The 19,065-nt window shown below is 38.3% G+C and overlaps 3 protein-coding genes across 5 annotated transcripts in view; 1 reads left to right on the forward strand and 2 right to left on the reverse strand.

Annotated features, from left to right (window-relative positions):
• LOC105217195 (fasciclin-2) overlaps window positions 1–7,825 on the reverse strand; it is a 229,771-nt gene extending 221,946 nt beyond the window's left edge. Inside the window, exons 1-2 of one of the 3 annotated variants that reach the window (XM_054226645.1) lie at window positions 7,349–7,825; window positions 4,846–4,960 (exon numbers count right to left, since the gene is read on the reverse strand). In XM_054226645.1, the coding sequence (XP_054082620.1) occupies window positions 4,846–4,891 (46 nt within the window). In that variant the 5' untranslated portion in view covers window positions 4,892–4,960; window positions 7,349–7,825. Of the gene's footprint in view, window positions 1–4,845; window positions 5,157–7,348 lie in introns of all 3 variants that reach the window. The other 2 variants (XM_054226647.1, XM_054226646.1) reach the window with 2 other exon arrangements.
• A 213-nt stretch (window positions 7,826–8,038) lies between these two features.
• Window positions 8,039–10,050, forward strand: LOC105215241 (KIF-binding protein). Its single transcript, XM_011189048.3, has 2 exons — window positions 8,039–9,165; window positions 9,229–10,050. Exons 1-2 carry the CDS (start codon window positions 8,202–8,204, stop codon window positions 10,026–10,028), a joined length of 1,764 nt encoding a protein of 587 aa, XP_011187350.1. The 5' UTR covers window positions 8,039–8,201; the 3' UTR covers window positions 10,029–10,050.
• Window positions 10,051–10,554: 504 nt separating this feature from the next.
• Window positions 10,555–18,314, reverse strand: LOC105215288 (cilia- and flagella-associated protein 44). Its single transcript, XM_011189116.3, has 13 exons — window positions 18,083–18,314; window positions 17,859–18,021; window positions 17,035–17,802; window positions 16,433–16,981; window positions 16,093–16,372; window positions 15,789–16,008; window positions 15,004–15,651; window positions 14,820–14,927; window positions 12,973–14,261; window positions 12,565–12,872; window positions 11,832–12,254; window positions 11,553–11,777; window positions 10,555–11,487 (listed from the first exon to the last, which is right to left on the reverse strand). The coding sequence occupies exons 1-13, from the start codon at window positions 18,172–18,174 to the stop codon at window positions 10,618–10,620; spliced, it is 5,943 nt and encodes a 1,980-aa protein (XP_011187418.1). The 5' UTR covers window positions 18,175–18,314; the 3' UTR covers window positions 10,555–10,617.
• Window positions 18,315–19,065: the final 751 nt, after the last annotated feature.

Below are 19,065 nucleotides of genomic sequence, written 5' to 3' on the forward strand. Positions count from 1 at the left end.
GGTAAGTAATTCAGCCTCATACATACACATACAAAATATTACATATGTGTGAGTGCCGTTTCCGACTAATGATGCTAACCGAGGCACTCTTACAGCCAATTAGGAGAGAAACTTTTAATTGTTTGCCACAATGCAAAACAGGCATTTACATGCACTTATACATGCGCACATTCAATTACACACATACATATATAACAAATGTAGGTGTAGCTAAATGCAGTTATACATACATATATGCATATGAATGCATTTTCTTGGGTACATCTGCATATGTACAGTTAGATATATTAGCTCTACTTAAGTCTTTTTGTTTAAGTGATACTCACGCATATGGTTTTCGAACAAAGCGACTTGAAAGTTTTCACTAAAGTAATTGCAGTCAACGAGCAAACCGCAACTGTAGCAAGTGAAAGGCTGCGGTGGCCTGTTGGGACGAACGAACCGAACGAAACAAGAAAATAGTTTAAATGGATGGCTGGTGGAGATCGAATCGGAAGTGCCAACATGCGGGTAAGGAAAGCAAAGTTTTACAATATATAAAGCGAGCGTACGAATATAACAAATGTGTTCGAAGTTGCAACATGACTCCTTGGATGGGCAAAGACTGCGCTGTGGCAGCTTGAAGAAGCCGTTTTCAAGCGAAGACATAGATGGGGTTACACAGGGGGGCATATAAATAGTTACTCTTCAGAATTTTCTTACAGAATAATAGAGAATAGGGGATTACTGACAAAAATATACTTTTAAGACTTGAATAGTTGGTTAAAGGGTGAAAACGTAACTCACCCTTGTACAAAAGTAAATTTAGAATTCTTAAAAATTTTTTAGACCATCATAGGTCTTATATTTAAGATCAAATGGTCTAATGGAGGGCAAAGTTTCTCAATTTTGACACGATTAATCATTCATATAGTATCGATTCGTTAATATAGCGTGATTTTTTTGTGGGGTAGACATTTGTAGTGAAATCGAAATACCATAAAATATTGCTAGAGCTCCAATACTCCAATTCTAAAGTCTCCCCTTCCACTGACACACGTTTAACCTCTTCAAAACCAAATAAATCCAGCCTGAAGGGGTTAACTACCACTTCCCACAGCATTTCTACACAAGGTAACTCACATAAGAAAATACATACATACGAACACATGTAACAGTAACTGTGTGCGAGTCAAATTAAAATAGTTTCATCAACAAATCGATGATAATATGGTGCTGCTTGTTTGTTAGTCAACCAGCTGTCGGTTGTTCGGCCGCGCGCAGTTGTTGCTTAACAACTCAACAGCAATGTTTTTGCAACAACAACAACAATAATAAGTGTAAGTGTTGCAGCAACTAGTCACATACACGACTAACAACACTAACAAGCGAAAATGTTGCAAAATTTGTTGTTGCTGTTGTTGCTGTTGTTATTATTCGTGTTTTGCTCAGTTGCAGTCGTTCGTTGATATTGTTAACAAAATTGCCAATGTTGCTGCGGCCAAGTGCTCGAACGCCACAGCGAACATGCCACACATACATACATACTTGCAACATGCCACTTGTCACATATATGTACATATGTTTGTATGTAACAAACTGTATGTGCCACTAATATACTTATACATGCATATAAAATATATCGTTGCATTTGTTAGACATTTGTAAGTTGTTATTGTTGTAGTTGCTGTTGTTGTTTTTGTTATTGTCACCACGTTGCCATGTTGCATGTTGTTATCAGCTTTTAGTTGATTGCTATTGTAGTAGTAGTAGATTCGATTACATTAGATTTACACAACCAACCAACAGTGGCAGGCAAATCAGTTGCAGTCACCGACCGTGTAACCAACAACAACTACATATAACATATGTATTAATGTATATTTATATACATATGCATTTGGGTAAGTATGCTAGCAATTACAATAACAAAAACAAAATTGTTTCTAAAAATCGCTTGCCACAACAAATTCGTTAGCGACAGTTTGAGGTTTTTGTGAGGAGGCACACACCCACACATATACATATTGGTGTGAGACCACCACTCGGAAGTAACAAAATAAAATATTATGTAGTCTCACTAGCTATAAATATAAATAAAAGAAGGTTTTGCAGATTTTCTCGACGGCATCAAAATTGTATAGACGTGAAAGTAATGTATATATACAAATATAGGGTATTACTTTTAGGTGTAGAATTTTCTACAGGGTTAGTCGTCAAATCAGCTGCCAAAGTGAACATATTTATTTGACATTTATGTTGAGTATACTTTGACTGATCACTATCTAAAACATATTTCGTAAAAACGTTTAAATACCGTAGAAATTTATATCCACAGTTCACCCTTTATGGGCAAACAATCGATGAGGAACACTTCTAACTCAAATAAAGTATAATCACGCTTTAATAAGTGAAATCGGATGTGGTTTGGGTTCTCCACCACAATATGAATCGACTAACTGCCAAAAGGGTCCATTAGAACCACCTAACAAGCCGTACAGCAAGCGAATATTGGAACGAACCTATGGTGGTCGAACCATATCGAGTTAGTTACTAGTCTTAGTGGTCTACCAATTAGCAAAATCATGTGCTTTTCCAACATAAAACGACATTTGTTTGAAGAACGTTAAACCAGTGTTTAAAAAATGCAAATTATTTTTTTTCTCTAAAAATTGCACCCGTTATATGCAGATTTTCATTTACATACAACTATATTCGTTATTTATTACAATTCTCTACTGAGACGAAATCTGTACACTGCTTGAATTTCAATTAATATTTCATGGCTTTTATCGAATTGACGAGGGCAGGGATAGCTAAGTCTATATAGATTAAGTAAGTATCTTTTCTGGTTAAAAAAATAGCTATTTAACATTTTGGGTACACGTGTTTCGTAAGTTTTAAATTTTAATTTTCAAGGAAATTAGAGAGATACCGAGAAAAAATTCCAATAGATATTCAAATTCAAACTAAGAAGTGTTGTAGTGTGTTTGTGCTCAAGGTCGATAGAATTAGAGAGCCGCTTTCTCTCTCTCTTTTATAATGCTATAGACAAGTCGGAAGATTATAGGAAGATACTTTCCTACCTAAAACTTCGAGTTATAGGAAGTAATTTGTATGAAATATGACGTCTATAGTCAATTAAAGAGTTCGAGTTATGGACTATTTCGAGTTATGGAAGTTCAACTGTATATGCTTATACCATTCTGTTCGTCATCTATCATTGGTAAAGTTTAAGAAAGTGGGTCAAAATAGGACCATAAGATGACAAACGAGTATTGGGAGAGTGTGAGTCATTCATGAAATTTTTATGAGTCAGATTAGTTGTATTTACGCAAATAAGTTCCCTCTTCTAACACAGAGACAAATATGTATATCGTAGTTAAAAATATATGGAAAGTGAGAAAAGGGGTGAGAGAGAGAGACGAAAAACTATATCAATCATGTGAAAAATTGGTTCTTATATCCTATACAACCCTGAAATTTACTGGAAAATAACGAAGAAGTTCATTCTGACAATTTTTTTAAGAACTGATGAGTCAATCAAGGCACCATCAATAGGTGAGTATGTGAGTAATATTACCACTCTATTCTAACATTACTAAAATCCCATAAATTCATATTTTTGTATGCCTGCTTATGCTAACGAATAAATATAAACTCTCTAGTTTACTCCTGCATTAGTAGTAGTAATACTCTCTTTATTAATATTTTATTTGTGGTTATACCAGAAGTCAACATTTTGTACTCCACTCACTTTTATGGTTACACAAATAAAAGCCACATTCCATTTACATTTATTGGACATATTTCAACTTTCCGAGGAGTAAAATATTTACGAATGCATTAAGTAATTTACTGTAAACTTCTATGCGAATGCTTAGCAATTCTCAAGGATATAGAGAATTTTAAATTCTAAAAGATTTTGTAATGCAATTACTTAACTTGCGATATGATAATTCATAATTCGATTAGTTACAGTTCAGTTAGTTGGTTAACAGCTATGTTACTCTGCACTGGCTAGCTTGTTTGCGTATTGCTTGAATGTGGAGGAATTTAGAAGAATCATACGAAGTTGTGGTAACGGAAATCAGGGTTGCTTCGTGGAAAGAAAAGGAAGCTGTGTAGAAATTTATAGCGAGGAATGTCAAAATGTTCCAAATGTGAAAAAGTAATGGACATTTATCAAAAATGATGTTATAAAGGGGAATTTGTGAAAGAATATAAAATTCCATCATCATCAGAACTTTTTCGATGGCAATTTTTCCAGTCATAAGAAATGTTCAACAACCCGTATCGAATCTCGTTGTGCAATCTGTAGAATTGCGTAATTTCTGATTCATGTTTAACATGAAAATTTATGAATATCGTATTTAAAACTTTTGATACAGTCTGCTATTAGTATTTTTTTATCAAGCGTTTGAATCAGCTCAGATCCATGAATTTTAAAACAAATATAAAAATAACTGTAAATAAGTAAAATAAATTAAATTTGCTGCAGAGTGCAAAACCAATATCCGCAAATAAGGAAATCAAAATAAAATTCACGCAAAATTCATTCACCAGAAAAACAGACTTTGTATATAACTGTATGTGTTCAGACGCAACAACATTTAAAATTGCATTAACAAAGCGGACAGGTGTCAAAGAAAACAATGGCGAATTTACTTCTGTTGTTGCTGCTGCTGATGAATGCGTGTCAACGGCATGTCCATGAAACGTCACAGACGGTGAAAACTCAAATGGGGGTTTCTATTTTTTTGCTGCACATGTCATATACAAATGTATTTTATTATACAAAAACAAGTTTTCAGTAGTATGTGTGACTAAAACTATGGTGAGATATGTGGGTGCACTTGCACTTACCTGTTATGGCAGCCAAATTTAGTAATAATCCAATTAGATGCTTCATTGTCGCCCGTATTTGTAATTGTTGTTGTTGTATTTGCTGCTGCTTGTTGTTAATGTGTTATTTGTTTTTCTAAAAGTTTCAACGATAAACGATCAATAAACACGAACACGGTAATTTTTTTTATGATTACACAATTAAAAAACACTGACGGAGGGATTAATAAAACTGTAGTCTTTAATATTTTTATTAAATTAAATTTTAGAACACGCGCACACTTAATTGAAACATATAATTTACACTTTATGGCACAAGAAACTTTTAAAAACTATAAATGATGGAAGAAATTCACTAAATACCGTTATTAACAATTATTGTCGCTTGGCACTTTGTTATGTAAGTTTAATTTTCACTTGAATCTCTTATAAAACTTGACACAGTTGCTAAATATTGTAATTACTCACACATATACTGACATTCAGACATACATGTGAGCCAAGTAGATATTAATCATAAAAATGTAATTGTTCTCGTATGCTTTTCACAGCCTTTACACTTTATTCGACACTATTAACCGTTACACTGACTAAACGCAACTGACTACTAACTTGAGCTGCCCGCAAAGAATATTTTCATAATTTTTCTTTTCATACCATCACCAAGTGTCACCCATACACATGTTTGTACACATGTCTTAACTAGTTTTTTATATTCACTTTCGTTCACATATAAGCATTTGCGCGTCTACAATGTACGATGCAAACAACAATAAACAAGTCGCCAATAGGCCGCGTTTTATCTTCGTTCCCTTGGGGTTGGCTTGTGTTGTTTGTTGAGCTTCTTCCGTTGCCGGCAAAGGTGCAGAAATTTTTGAAATGACGTTTTGTTGCGAAGCATTTCTCACCCTCATCAGCGTTTGGGCACATTGTTGTGCAACATGAGTGTGCGCCGCGCAACGAGTCTCGAAGAGAGCGCAGCTCAATTGGCTTGGAAGCAACAAGTTGTCGTTGTTGAATTGTCTGCTGAGCGCCATAAAAAAGCTACCGAGCTTGAAATGTGGTTGAATATTTGCCAAACTATTATAGTTATAACATATAACAGTTATGATTTATGGCAGATAAAAAATATTATTTTAAATATGTTCCAAAACTATAAATAAAGCTGTGGAGTTTATTTGTTTTCCCAAGAGAATATTACTAAGGGTGGGCATCATTATGGAAAATATGTTCCAAAACCATAAAGTGGATGTTATTGTGAAATTTTAAAGTTTCCTAGACGAACCTTTTTGAAGATTTACACCAGTAACCATTTAAGCCTAGTTTACAACCAACAAATATTCTATCAAGCTTGCCAAGGCAATATTGTTCGTAGTTTATTATTATAGCACATATGTTCCAAAGCCATAACAGTTTGTTAGAATATATGTTCCAAAGCCATAACAGTTTGTAAGTTATTTGTGGATTGGTTAAGCTTCCAAGGAGAATATTGCTGAAGGTTTGTATCATAAGGAAAACACGTTCCAAAACCATAAAGTGGAAGTTTGAAGTTTCCGAGGGGAACCTTTTTGAAGATTTACAACAGTGACCATTTAAGCCTAGTTTACAACCAACAAATATTCTATCAAGCTTGCCAAGGCAATATTGGTCGTAGTTTGTATTATTATAGCACATATGTTCCAAAGCCATAACAGTTTGGAAGTTATTTGTGGATTGATTAAGCTTCCAAGGATAATATTGCTAAAGATTTGTATCATTATGGAAAACACGTTCCAAAACCATAAAGTGGCAATTATTTGTGAAAGTTTGAAGTTTCCTTGAAGAACATTGCAGTTGATTTACATCAGTAAATACACTTAAGCTTAGTTTTAAACCAACAAATATTGTAAAGGCAAGAATGCCGGTATTTGAATGAAACGAAAATCGGTTTCAGCTATCACTCATGAAGCCTTCTAATATCTTTCCACCTAATTTATCTCATAAACCACTAGCACATTTCATTGCTGTGCAGCAATTTTCTGATAATAATTAAGCTTCAGTACTTTTCCCAACCAAATAGAAATACCTATTTATTTTATGGACACAATATTACGGGAACTTATTCTATTAAAAAACGCACAAGCTTTCCTGAACATGAACGTTCACTGGAGTTTTTGTTTCTATTCATCTACGACCAAAAAAATTTTAAATTTACAAAATAAAATACATATTTTGTCAGAAATTATCTTTCTTTTGGCTTTAACTGATTTGTCTTCAATTGCCATTATTATTAGCACACAAATTCATTTTCTAGAGAATACCAATTTTCCAATTTTATTTAATAACTGAATGGCTTTTCTTTTTTACCACTGATATTCTACACTGAATATAAGTATTAACACACTTTTTAATAAAAAAAAGTTTTTGTGCACTCTGTTTTAAAATGAGTCTCAAATGTGTGCTTTTGGTTGTGGTCGCCATATCTTCCATGCCATTCAACTTAATACCATAGCGAATTACAATCAAAAATTTTACATATAATTACCAATTTGGAACTGATTACACCTTTAAGATGCTTAATAAACAAAGTAGTAAACTTTTTTTGATTAATTACACCGATTTCACCATTTTATACACATGTAAACACTACGCGAACACTCTGCAGATGCACACCCGAGTAGTCGTGCTTATGCGCTAATTCTTTTATAAAATATAAACTACGCAGCACTTTATTAACACTTTATATCACAAACTCGCTTGTCACTGATATGCGTAATAGAAAAATTAATAAAACTAAATTTCCTGTGAAATTTTAGACGCGCAAGAAAATAACTGTTCTTGCACTGACATTTGTTTTGCCCACATTCTGCCAATAAGAAGTACAGGGTGTTATAGTCCGGAAATATAATAACTGACGGAAAGCAAAATGAAAATAAATTCAAAGCGAAAATAAGGAAACGGAAATCAAAGAAAAACAAGATAAATTATTGACAACAGTGGTTTCTGTTTTATGAAGGTAAATGAAATTGTATAAGTATATCAATATATCAACCAAAAACATATATAAATTTTATCCAATATACTTCTGAAAAAATTTTTGCACTTTTTGAACTAATTTCTTGCAATAAAAATATAAATAAAGACATTTATTTCTTTAGAAATGCATAAATAAATACACCTATACATATTTTTCTTTCAAATAAAAGCCCTTATCACATGCGATATTTCATTTTAGTTGACAGCTAAACTATTCTATTTTCCTACACATGTATCACCCTATGCGCTACCGCCTGTTCATTGACATTTGTCGGCAAACAAATTTTCCCCATTTGCGGTTAAATCTCAAGTGCTCATCCACTCATCATCACTCTTGCGTACGCGTGTGAAAATCTGTGAAAATGGTGATTGCGAAAGAAATATTGACGGACTACAAGGAGGTCTATGAAAAGGCTATCAAATATGTTAATGAGGAAAGTAAAAGCGATCCACCCACAGATCCGTTTCGTTCACATTATGCCGCACGCGAGTTACTGTTGCAAATGAAGGAAAATCTGAAAAATGCATTAGCCTCAATTGTGGCAGAAGAGGCGGACGACGGCCGAGATGATTTCACTTATGTTGTTTTGCTTGCATTTGTGTGCCGTGACCTTGGACGTATCTATGTCTTCACCGACGAAGTTTCAACTGGTGAACAGCTGTTAGAAGAAAGTTTGTTATTGGTTGAACCACATAAGATGAAACCTGAGGCTATCATACCGTATGTGGGTGCACTCAATGAGATAGGCATAGTGCAAGCAAATCGTTCTGAATACAAGAAGGCCTTTGATACACTTATCAAATCAGAACAGGCATATAAAGAGTTTCTGAAAAGCAATAGCACAGCTGTATGCATTACTGATATTTTCGGCACACCCGATGAAGTTGAAGAGGGAAAGGGTCCAAAAGAATTGGAGAGCTTGTATACTTTGTGCACCTTTTACTTGGCACAAGTGCACGGACATTTGGGTGAGCTGGAAAAGTCAGCGCAATACTGTCATTTAACGCTACGCCGGCAATTAGAATCCAAGACATATGAACCGATAGATTTTGCGCTAAACGCTGCCACATTATCACAATACTTCATTGGTGAGAATATGTTCAAAGAGGCGCGTCATCATTTGGCTGCCGCCACATATATAATGGCTGAACATGAAGCCAGCATGTTGACACCTGAGTTGACGGAACAACAGCGTGCCGATGTAACAGAAACATACAAACATAGATATGCAGATGTTGCACGTTGTTGGGCTAAATACGGACTGGCATTGCTTAATGCTTCCAAAGAGCGTTTATATAATGATGACGACGAAAAAGTAACCAAAGGTAATTTGTATTTGCTTTGAAAGTGTTTGTCAGTGAAAATTAAAATGCTCTTCACCTTTTCAGATGTGAAACGTCTCACTGTTGATCCAAAGGCTTATCGTTTTCCAGACTTAAATATAGATGTGCACGAAAATCGTGTTACAGCTGATTATTGTTTGACATTTGACGACGCCAAACCGGTGTACCATTACGTCTGTGACTGGCTGGACAAGGCGAAAGAATACTATAAGCCTGAAACTGAAGCGACCGAGTATGCAAAAGTGATCAAAGATTATGCCGAATTATATCAGCATATCGCATTCTTCGAAGAAGAACCGGCCAACCAAGCGAAAATGCAAAAGCGTCGTGCAAAATACTACGAAGATTTACTTGAACTGCTCAACCCTGTCTTCTATATGGGTATTTGCCGTGAGTGCTGGTATGGCGCTGGTCTGTCATATTGTGCAATTTTAGATATCAAATTAGATGCGTTGAAGGAACGACGCACACCGCAACCACAGGATCTACAAAAGATAAATCAAACCTGTCAGCGTGCAATTAAGAATTTCCTTGAATTTGTGAAATCTTACCTGGACAAAGATGGCGCAACAATCAAAGCCAGCGCCGATGCGGAGGAGCAACGTAACGTGCTCTATGCCTACTTTCATTTGGGACGCTTACATTTCAAAATGATCACACCCGATCTGAATCTACAACTGGAAAATATGAATAATAGCCTCAAATACTATAAACTCTTTACGGACGAGTGTGCCGCTCGCAAAGAGGTGGCCGAAACACTGAACGCCGAAGTTGGCGTCTGTCGTGAGATGGTCAATTTGTTGCCGCTGAAAATTGCCAATATTAAGAAACGTTTGCCAAAGTAGATGAACAAGCCCTTCGAACTAGCTATATGTATATGTGACCAATTTATTGCATTTATAAAAACAGTTATTTCAAGTGTTTACTTTCACTACTCCATAAGAATTTGTTTATGCACTAACACTAGGGTGTGTGACTAAAATGTTTGCTGTGGCTGTCGTGACGTGAAAAAAAAGTAATTTTTAGTTTAACAAATGCAATAAATTAATTGAATGTTTAGGGATAGACAAAAAGTAGTTAAAATCATATATACATTTTGTGATTGCTATTGTTAATATACATAAGTGGATAATTCTTAAAAAAATATTCGTCCGTCGCAGGGCTGTGCACAAATCATTCTCTGTATTTCTGTACCTTCTAGTCATAAACTATCCACGCTGAAGTTAGCAAAAATTAAATTTGCTTTAATTTAAACGTGAAACTATTCCAGTTACGGCCTTACGCAATAGCCCGCGCTATGCAAATGCAAACCAAATACCAAAAACAAATATGATATTAGCATAAATGGCGTTTTAATTAAATAAAAAAATATAATAAAAATTGAATTTTATTAATTCAAAATGAAAAATAAAATTTTAATTCACATCACATAAATTAAAATTTCTTTTTCTGCATATTTGGCTCTTTTTTCGATGCTTCCAGCGTACATCTGATTGTCACGCCCACCGCCTTATGTGCGCTCAATTCCTTATAGAGATTACTGGCCAAACGTCTAATCGGCATTGCCGTTATGCCATCGAGCAGATTTTCACGCGCATACTTCACCATCTTGTCAACGATGTCGTCGACATTGATACAACGCGGATCGATTTTCGCATCATCGGCGAGCAGTTGCATCAGCAAACGTGTGGTGCGCTCACTTTGGAACTCCTCTAATGGCAGTAGTTCGATCAACTGCTCGAAGAGGCGCAACAAAATGTATTGTGTTTTATTCAGCACGGCCTTCTCTTGATCCAGTCGCGTCAGGACATTGTAATAGATGCCGCTGATCAATTCATCTGTATTCACTTCGGACAACTGATAGTCGTAGGCATTGAGCACATCGCGAAACATTTTCTCCAAATTCTCTTTGGACATGTGCACTAGATATTTCTTCGGCATCATGGACTCCAAAGCTTGTGTTATGCAATCTAATATGCGTTCGGTTATCTTACCTTCGAATGTGTGCGCGGCCTGCGCCAGATAGCGTGTGACCTTCTTCGCATTCTTCCGTATATTATCCGATGTGGCATAACGGTTGAACCATTGCGCGAAGTATTTTTGTACGATTTTTCGTATGCGATCGGTAGTGAATTGATCGGGTTCCATGCGTTGGAGGTATGCTTCGGACGCCAGGGATTTGGGACATGTGACGCCGTCATCCTGCTGTTCGGTCTTATCAATTATGTCGCCTTTGACGACTTCGTGGAAGAGTTGCAGCGGCTTCGATTTCAAGCGCAGCGTACAAATTTCGCGTTCCAAGCACTGTGCGGCGGCGTAAAGAAAGAAAATGTAAAAAATAAAAGAATTTCTAACCTCATTTCACCCACCTGGATGGTATGCTTTTGCTCTTTGTGTATTTGCGTTAGTTTCTCCACATCTCGATCGAGATTCACTTTATGCGGTTGCATCCACTTTTCAAAGTTGTTCTCTTGCGATTTCAAAAGCGAGTATAAAAAGTTCTTTTCCTCATGCAACACTGTTAGAATGTTCAACTTCTCTGCGTTGAGTTTAGTCTCGCGTATCAATTCCTCCTCCAAATTCGCAAGCTCCCGCTAAATGAAAGAAAAATATTTATCTTATTTCTCTTTTTCGCAATCTTGGCTTACCTTTTTTCTAGCGATCTCCTGATCGATCAGTCTGAACTCATCCTCAGCCGACGTCTCCAAATCGAATACATACCTACGTAAGACCTCCTCCTCCAATTCATCCAAATTGATGATCATGCCAAACTTTTTAATCATCTCCTGTTTGATATCGCTGTCCAATCGTGTTATTTCGTTGCGCATGAAACTGATATCGGTATTCATGCGACGTAAATGCACAACGTTGATACGATGGAGCCGTCGGGTCTCTTGTGTTTCCTCATTTAGTTGTGAGACGCGTTCCTTGAGTGAAATCAGACGATTGGCATCGAAGAGTATGGCACGACTTAGATCGAGGTAACTATCACCGGATTTGAAATGTTGCAATTGGTCCATTGACAATATTACCGAGATATTAATTTTATTCAACTCCTGCTGACGTTTGCGCTGAGGAATTAGTTTGGGATAAGTAAAAGTGTTGTAAGAGTAGTTAAAGGAACACACGCGCTCTCATTAACACTCTCCTTCTTTTCCTATATCTGTCTATCCCTTCCTTTTTCTTTCCTTATCTTCCTCATACCAACTCCTCCTCTCTATTTTTCTCTCATTCACTCTCTCTGACTTCCCTTCTTTGCATCTTCCTCTCTCTATCTAACTCACTCTGTCTCTTCCTCTCTCGTGCTCTTCTCTTTTCTCTCCATTACTCTCTCCTTTCCGTCTCTCTCTCTCTAACCCTCTCAAAAAAAGTAATACTCACCCGAAACACCAGCAATGTTTCCTTCTCTTGCGCATAAACCTCCTCGTGATACTTCATTTTCTTTTGCAGCTCGGCTACATCCGCGCGACGCTGTTCAATACCCTTTTGTGTCTCCATCATAACCTTTTCCAGCGCATGTCGTTCCGAGCGTAGCTGAAAAGCCAAGTCGTATGTACTACGTTCAAGTCCCGAAGGGCAATGACTTTCATCCAGCCGAATGGTGGTCATATCGGTTGAATCGATACTCTTAGCATCGGCATCCTCGTCCTCACTGGACGATTCCGCGCTCGATGAGGACTCCGACGATTCTAAACAGAGATGGAAAGTTAAATTCTTAAGTAACAGTATTCAAATCTGATTGATTCCTTGTTGACAATAAGTAGAAGTCACATATTACTGTCCACTTACCATCATCGGCCTTCGGTGGTTTTGGCGGTCGCCAACGCTTCTTAAATATACGCCGCAAGAAATCGAAAAACTTATGACCCTTGCAGGTGCTCATGAATTTCTGTTGTACCGTCAATATTTGTTCGTTCAGCTTGTCGGCAATCTTTTTGAAGTCTTCAATTTGTCGATTCTTCGTATTGATTACCGCTTGCATTTCATTACGCGTCTTCATCGCCTCGTCAGCATTGAACAACAATTGATTTTCGATCTCTTCACTGTCACGCAAAATATTCAATTCTTGATTCAATGTGATCATATAGCAGTGCATAAACTCTGATTCGTAGAAACATTTACAACGGAGCGCAACCATTGCAAGCAGATCTTTATCGAAATCCCTAACACGATTCTTCACCTTCAACACCAAGCCGCTTTGCTCATCTCTCAAGTCGATTAGCCATTGGTAGCGCGCTACCGATACCCATGGTGCGAAGCCCTCCTCATTGCGCTCGAAGAATTCCGGCTCTGTGAAGCCGGGATAACTATCGATTTCGCTTAGTATATCCTTTATATCGGGCAACTCGTCCACTTCGAAGGCATGCAAAGACTTGTACAACGACTGTTCGATCTTATCGCGTACCGAAAGTTTCGCCTCCTTAGTTGTTACCTTTGGCGGTGGCAAGAGATCATCAACTTTCTTCTCCAAATATAGTATATCCTCAATATCAATGCCACATCCGGGTTTACAGTGCTCATCCAAATTACGTTCTGGGTATTCTTCAATCATATCGATTTCCCGTATGGGTATCAAGTATTCGCGATTTCCAAACGGTAGAAACTCATGCAAACGCTTCAAACGTTTACGGGATTCTTCTATATACTCGTACAGGTACCATTTGCGTTTGCGCAATTGAAATAGTTCTCTATTGAAGTGATCCAAGGTTAGGTAGTGGGCCTGTCGGGAGTTCACCAGTTCAATGTATTTGTAGGTTAACGATTCGTTTGTACGCGGTTCATAGTCGTAACCGATTTTTAGCTTGTAATCACCCAAATTACGCTCGGCATCGGCAATTTTTCGTTCATCTTCGGGATGATTTTTGTTCGGATCGGGCTTACAAAGCTCCATGCGATCCCAAGTGTAAATGCGCTCGACCTCGTACAACTGGCGGGATCGATAGCGTCGCAACAAACGTAACATTTTCTTACTGAAACGTGGTATGATTGTGTTGGGATCCCGACCGAAGAAGAAATTCTCCGCAGCCGGCTCTGGCATGCTGGGTTCTTTCGCTTCCGCCACAATGGGTGCGATAGATCTGCGAATTGTCGGTATTTAATTTTAGTGGTGGGAAGCAAATTGTGGTGAGGGTAGTAAGTTAGTAGTGCTAAGGGTGCTTATTTGTTTAAGTATAAGTGCAAAGTATGGTGGAAGCGAAAAAGTTACATTTCGACAAAAGAAAGAGGTCTTGAAGGAAGAAAATCGTCAGATAAGATCTCTTGATCTGAAATAGCGAACCGAACCTATTAAGAATAATTCTTTCTCCCAGCCCTCCACGTTCAGGTACTGTCTAAACAGGGGTCCTCATCTACACTAACGACCTTACAACCCGACCATTAGAGTCGCCACGCGATATATAGCCAAGATTTAAGTAGATCGGTGTTTCTGATAGCAAAGTCTACAGTGCAAAGTTTTCTAAAACTTATGGGAATACGAACTAGAAATCGGTCTTACTCTTCTGGTGTTGGAACTCTCGATTCTTCCTCTCTGGGTAAGCATACATTTAAATAAAAGTTATCAAAAATGAATTTGTACAAGTATTTAAATGTTCACAGTGTAAGAGCATGGATTGCTACGTCTCTGAAACTATACTTACCTACGTTTGGCTGCCTCGGCTCTCAAACGTTCCTCGATTTCGTCTTTGATTTTTTGAAATTCTTCCCCAAGTTTCTCCACACGAAACGAAGCGACTTTTATGTCTTTGCTAAAATCAAATTCCAACAGTCTAATATAGTAAATAAAGTGCCCAACTCACATACAGTGCTTAGAACTGCACTTACCTCATGCCACTCACTACGATCGGCACATGATCCAAGTTCTTCAGAAAGTGATCGTACAGCTTATTCTTACCCACCTCGGCCACCTCGAGATCGTACGCCAAATCGTCGCGTACATCATCCAGCTCAGCCTGCAGCTCATCCTTAATTTGTTTGGTAATGCGTTCGTCGAGCAATAGTTTCTTATGCGGCAATATCAGTTCTTCATCTAGCGTCGCCATCTCGTCTTTAATATCGATAAATTTCACCTGTAATTCACCGATTTGTGATAGCACTTTACGATCGTGTGCGAGCGCTGCTTCCTCTTTGCGTTTGATCTCGGCATAGATTTTCTCCTGCTCCAACGAAGGAAACTCCGGATCGTCTATATCATCCGCGCGGAAATCTTTAAGGTTAGCATAGGTAACCCCTTCCAAGGGGCCACCATGCGCCACTTTCGGTCCATGCCAATTATAGCAGAATATATTACCATCGTGACCAACACTAAATATGTAGCATCCATCGTAGCTGGACAAGATGCGCGTTATAATGCCATTATGGGCATCATGCATCGGAAACAGGCGATAGTCACGAAAATCGGTGAAATCGTTTGGCGTGGTACGATTTATGCGCAACTTTCCATTCACCAAACCGAAAATCAAGTAGTCCTCGCTAGAAGTAAACGATTATGTGGTTTAATGGAAAGACAAGTATCCGGAAGAACGGCGACGTCGATTGATAAAATAATACGAGGATATACTTAGGTCGTTTCTTCGGAAAAAATGCTGTCTAAGCTCGCTAAAACTTACATGGTTAAATAAGAATGTATTTCACAATCATCGCCGTCCGCAATCACAGTGCACTTATAGGGCTCGGCATAACCGAAGATCATCTCATAAATATAACCAGCATCAAAGCCACCCATCGACACCCAGATGGTGTTATCGCGTGTATACCGCAGCCAAATAACCGGATTCGGCGCAGCTGGTATATGTAAAGGTTCTTCCTCTTCGTCGGGTTCCGAGTCGGCTGTGCGCATAAACGAAGCGAAACGAAGCAGTATTAGTTAAATTATTGAAATAATGTGGGCTCATAGGAACCCTTATTACATACCCAACGCGGTCTCCAGATCGATTTGCAACCCAGGATTGGCGGCCTTCAACTTATCTATTTCCGCTAATTTCCGTTGACGTTTCTTCTCTTTACGCTTCTTTATCTTTTCACGTTTTTGATCTCTTCTTATGCGACTCTTCACTGAGACAAAGCGTGTGGACTTCAATTTATTCGCATCGGTGATATTGTAGCTGAGAAAGGTTTGTTCGTCTGTGACGCGACTGGGTATTTGATATTCGTACACCTCACCAGACTTGCAGCCCATCAAAATTGTCGAGTACTACGGATATATATTCAGATATTTAAATGCTCGAAACAAAAAAGATCTTCTTATGCCCACCTCATCGTTCTTCCAATTGAAGCAATTCACCACAGCGCTGAGCACCACAAAGCCCATCGGTCTCAAGTACACCATATTATTTTCCTTATCCTTAATATTATAGACAAATATGGATTTGTCAGCGGAAGACACCACCAGACAGGTTTGCCGCGGATTGATGGCCAATTTGGTTATTGGACCAACGTGCGCCTTAATGGCACGCACCAAATGCAATTCGATATGTTTCTCATTGCGCATATCCAACACCAATTGCCGCAGTATACCGTCCTTGAAGCCGGCAATCAAATCCATACCAGTGCTGGAGACTTTCGTGGAGAGCCAAATAAAATCGGAGCCCGGTGAAATGAATTTCTTCTCCAACACTAAAGTGTTCGTTATATAATTGAAGAGGAACATTTTTCCATCCTCGCCCAGCGTCATGAGATGCGACGAGACGGGACTCGTCTGCGCTGCGACCACTTTACCGCCATGGCAGTTGTAGAGTTTTCGCGGTGGCTTCGGCACATCATAGGTGTTCAGGTCACAGAACCAAATGCCGCCGTTGCCATCCTGTGGAAAGACATAATATATTTGAATAATCCGTCGAGATACGACCATCTCACCTGCGCATAGTAACTGAAATCCTTTTTATCGAACGGTTTAATCTTCTGCAAGCCACGTATCTCACAATCGCCAATTTTGAATTCATAAATCGGTTCAATCTCCACAAAACGATCATCATCCGGCGGATCGGCCAAATCGACGGTCTCCCAATACCAAATACGCACATAACCATCCATACCGACAGTGGTCACTTCACCCTCATCCATAGTGATGCGCGTAATCGGCTTGGTATGACACGGCTTGCGTCCCTTACGCGTGATCTCGAACTTAATCAAACCGGCTTCCCACAGCAACATATTACCCCAATCACAACCTGAGATCACATTCTCATCGGGCAGCATATAAATCGCACAAATATCACTGAAGTCCGTCTTGCCGAAGCGACCCAAATCACCTTTCAGCTTCAGTCCCGTGAATGTGTTGGCCATCTTCCAAAACTTAATGTGGCTCAGGCCAGAGGAGGCCAAAAGTATGGGATTGAAGTGCGAAAAGTGCACGTGCAGTATATTATTTTGGAAAGACTTGGAGCGCAAGATCACATCGGCGGTTTGCCAACGCCAAATGGTGAGCATGAAATCTGGATAACCAGCTTGCGAAGCGAACAGTTCGCCGGTTGAGTTGTATGAGCCGCAGGTGAAGCAAGACTTGGCCGCATTCTCCAACTTGATGCGCACCTTATGTGAGGGATATTCGTAGATGAAGATGGTCGGACGCACGCCATTCTCGGCTACGGTGAATAGATCGACGAAGTCGGGATGCTCGTTGCGCTGCAAAGAGATTTTCACAGTTATGAATTAAATTTTTTATTTTAATTTTTTTTTACCGTTATAAAGCCGATGCCACCGCCGAAAACCGTCTTGCGAAATGTCACCCTACGCGTTGCTATATTGAAGTAATGCAAATAATCGCCGGAAGCAAACACGAGCGTTTTTTCGCCGAGCAGCACCAGATTGAAGAAACGCTTGCAATCGTAGCCGAATGAGTGACTGTTTTTGAAGAAAAATTTATTAATTTTTATGAAAATTTGTTTCTTTGCAGGCAACTTACCTCAGATCGATGACATGCTCACCAAATGACGGCTCGACTTTCTGCACCACCTCAGCTTCCGTATCCTCCTCCTTCTCCTCTTGTTCGGACATATTTATTTTTTATTTTTTTTACTTTTTTCGCCGCTTAAATTGCTTGCTCGTACAAAATATTTTCTTAAAATGATTTTTTTTTTCAAAATTTGTTTGTGGCAATGACGAATGGTGTGTGGCAAACAAATGAAATGAAACTCCGAACTGGTTTTGTGGGCACAGGAAAAGTTTGTTTATGCGTTGCCAAGCATTTGTTGACTCTCATTTATTAAATTGCAGCTGTTGAGTGCTTAAATATATATATTTTTTGTGTATTGGAAGTAAATTAATTTATTTAAAATAATTATTTATAACTCAAAGCTCCTAAATTTTAAGATTCGTGCCACTACAGCAATGAAGTTATTGAATTACCCGCCAAGCGGATGCCGAGTTGATATAAGTTTGTATGTGTGTGTGTTTCATTGACAAACGGTACTTTCAAGATTATAATTTATTGCATATTTCTAGGCTTTGAACTTTTGAATTTCGTAATTTTGAGGAAAGTACTGTACTTTTCATCTTCCATTATAAATGATGAGGTCCGAGTACCTGCAAAGCTTCTGGTATCAGTTAGAAGTACCGTTAAATAGTAGCACCGTTTGTTGTCGTTGTAGCTTTTTTTAAAAACCGTTTAAGGTAAAGTCGAATGTTCAACGAAGCCTTCTAACGATAGAGGAGGTATTTGTTTAACCTTAAGGACCAACCCCAGTTCTGAGTCGAACTCAAGTGATCCAGCCTTATTTTGTATAAGGACTCTCTCACTCTCTCTATCTCTCCCTCTCTCTTGATTATGGTGCCTCTTATAACTATGCGACAACACCTTGTTGAAACTCCTAACCGGAAGAGAGACGAAAATACTCCACAGATGCCGAATTTTCGACGATGCATTTTCAAGAGATTAAGATTTAGTCG

This window comes from Zeugodacus cucurbitae, chromosome 3, assembly GCF_028554725.1.
Source record: "Zeugodacus cucurbitae isolate PBARC_wt_2022May chromosome 3, idZeuCucr1.2, whole genome shotgun sequence".
In the NCBI taxonomy this organism is placed as follows: domain Eukaryota; kingdom Metazoa; phylum Arthropoda; class Insecta; order Diptera; family Tephritidae; genus Zeugodacus; species Zeugodacus cucurbitae.

Excerpts from the sequence above, each read along its gene's own strand:
- LOC105215241 (XM_011189048.3), top strand. The coding sequence starts at position 8,202 with ATGGTGATTGCGAAAGAAATATTGACGGACTACAAGGAGGTCTATGAA. Across the intron at positions 9,166-9,228 it reads CGACGAAAAAGTAACCAAAG|ATGTGAAACGTCTCACTGTT; the intron begins GTAATTTGTATT and ends TCACCTTTTCAG.
- LOC105215288 (XM_011189116.3), bottom strand. The coding sequence starts at position 18,174 with ATGTCCGAACAAGAGGAGAAGGAGGAGGATACGGAAGCTGAGGTGGTG. Across the intron at positions 15,652-15,788 it reads ATACATTCTTATTTAACCAT|CGAGGACTACTTGATTTTCG; the intron begins GTAAGTTTTAGC and ends GTTTACTTCTAG. Across the intron at positions 11,778-11,831 it reads AGGAGATCGCTAGAAAAAAG|CGGGAGCTTGCGAATTTGGA; the intron begins GTAAGCCAAGAT and ends TCTTTCATTTAG.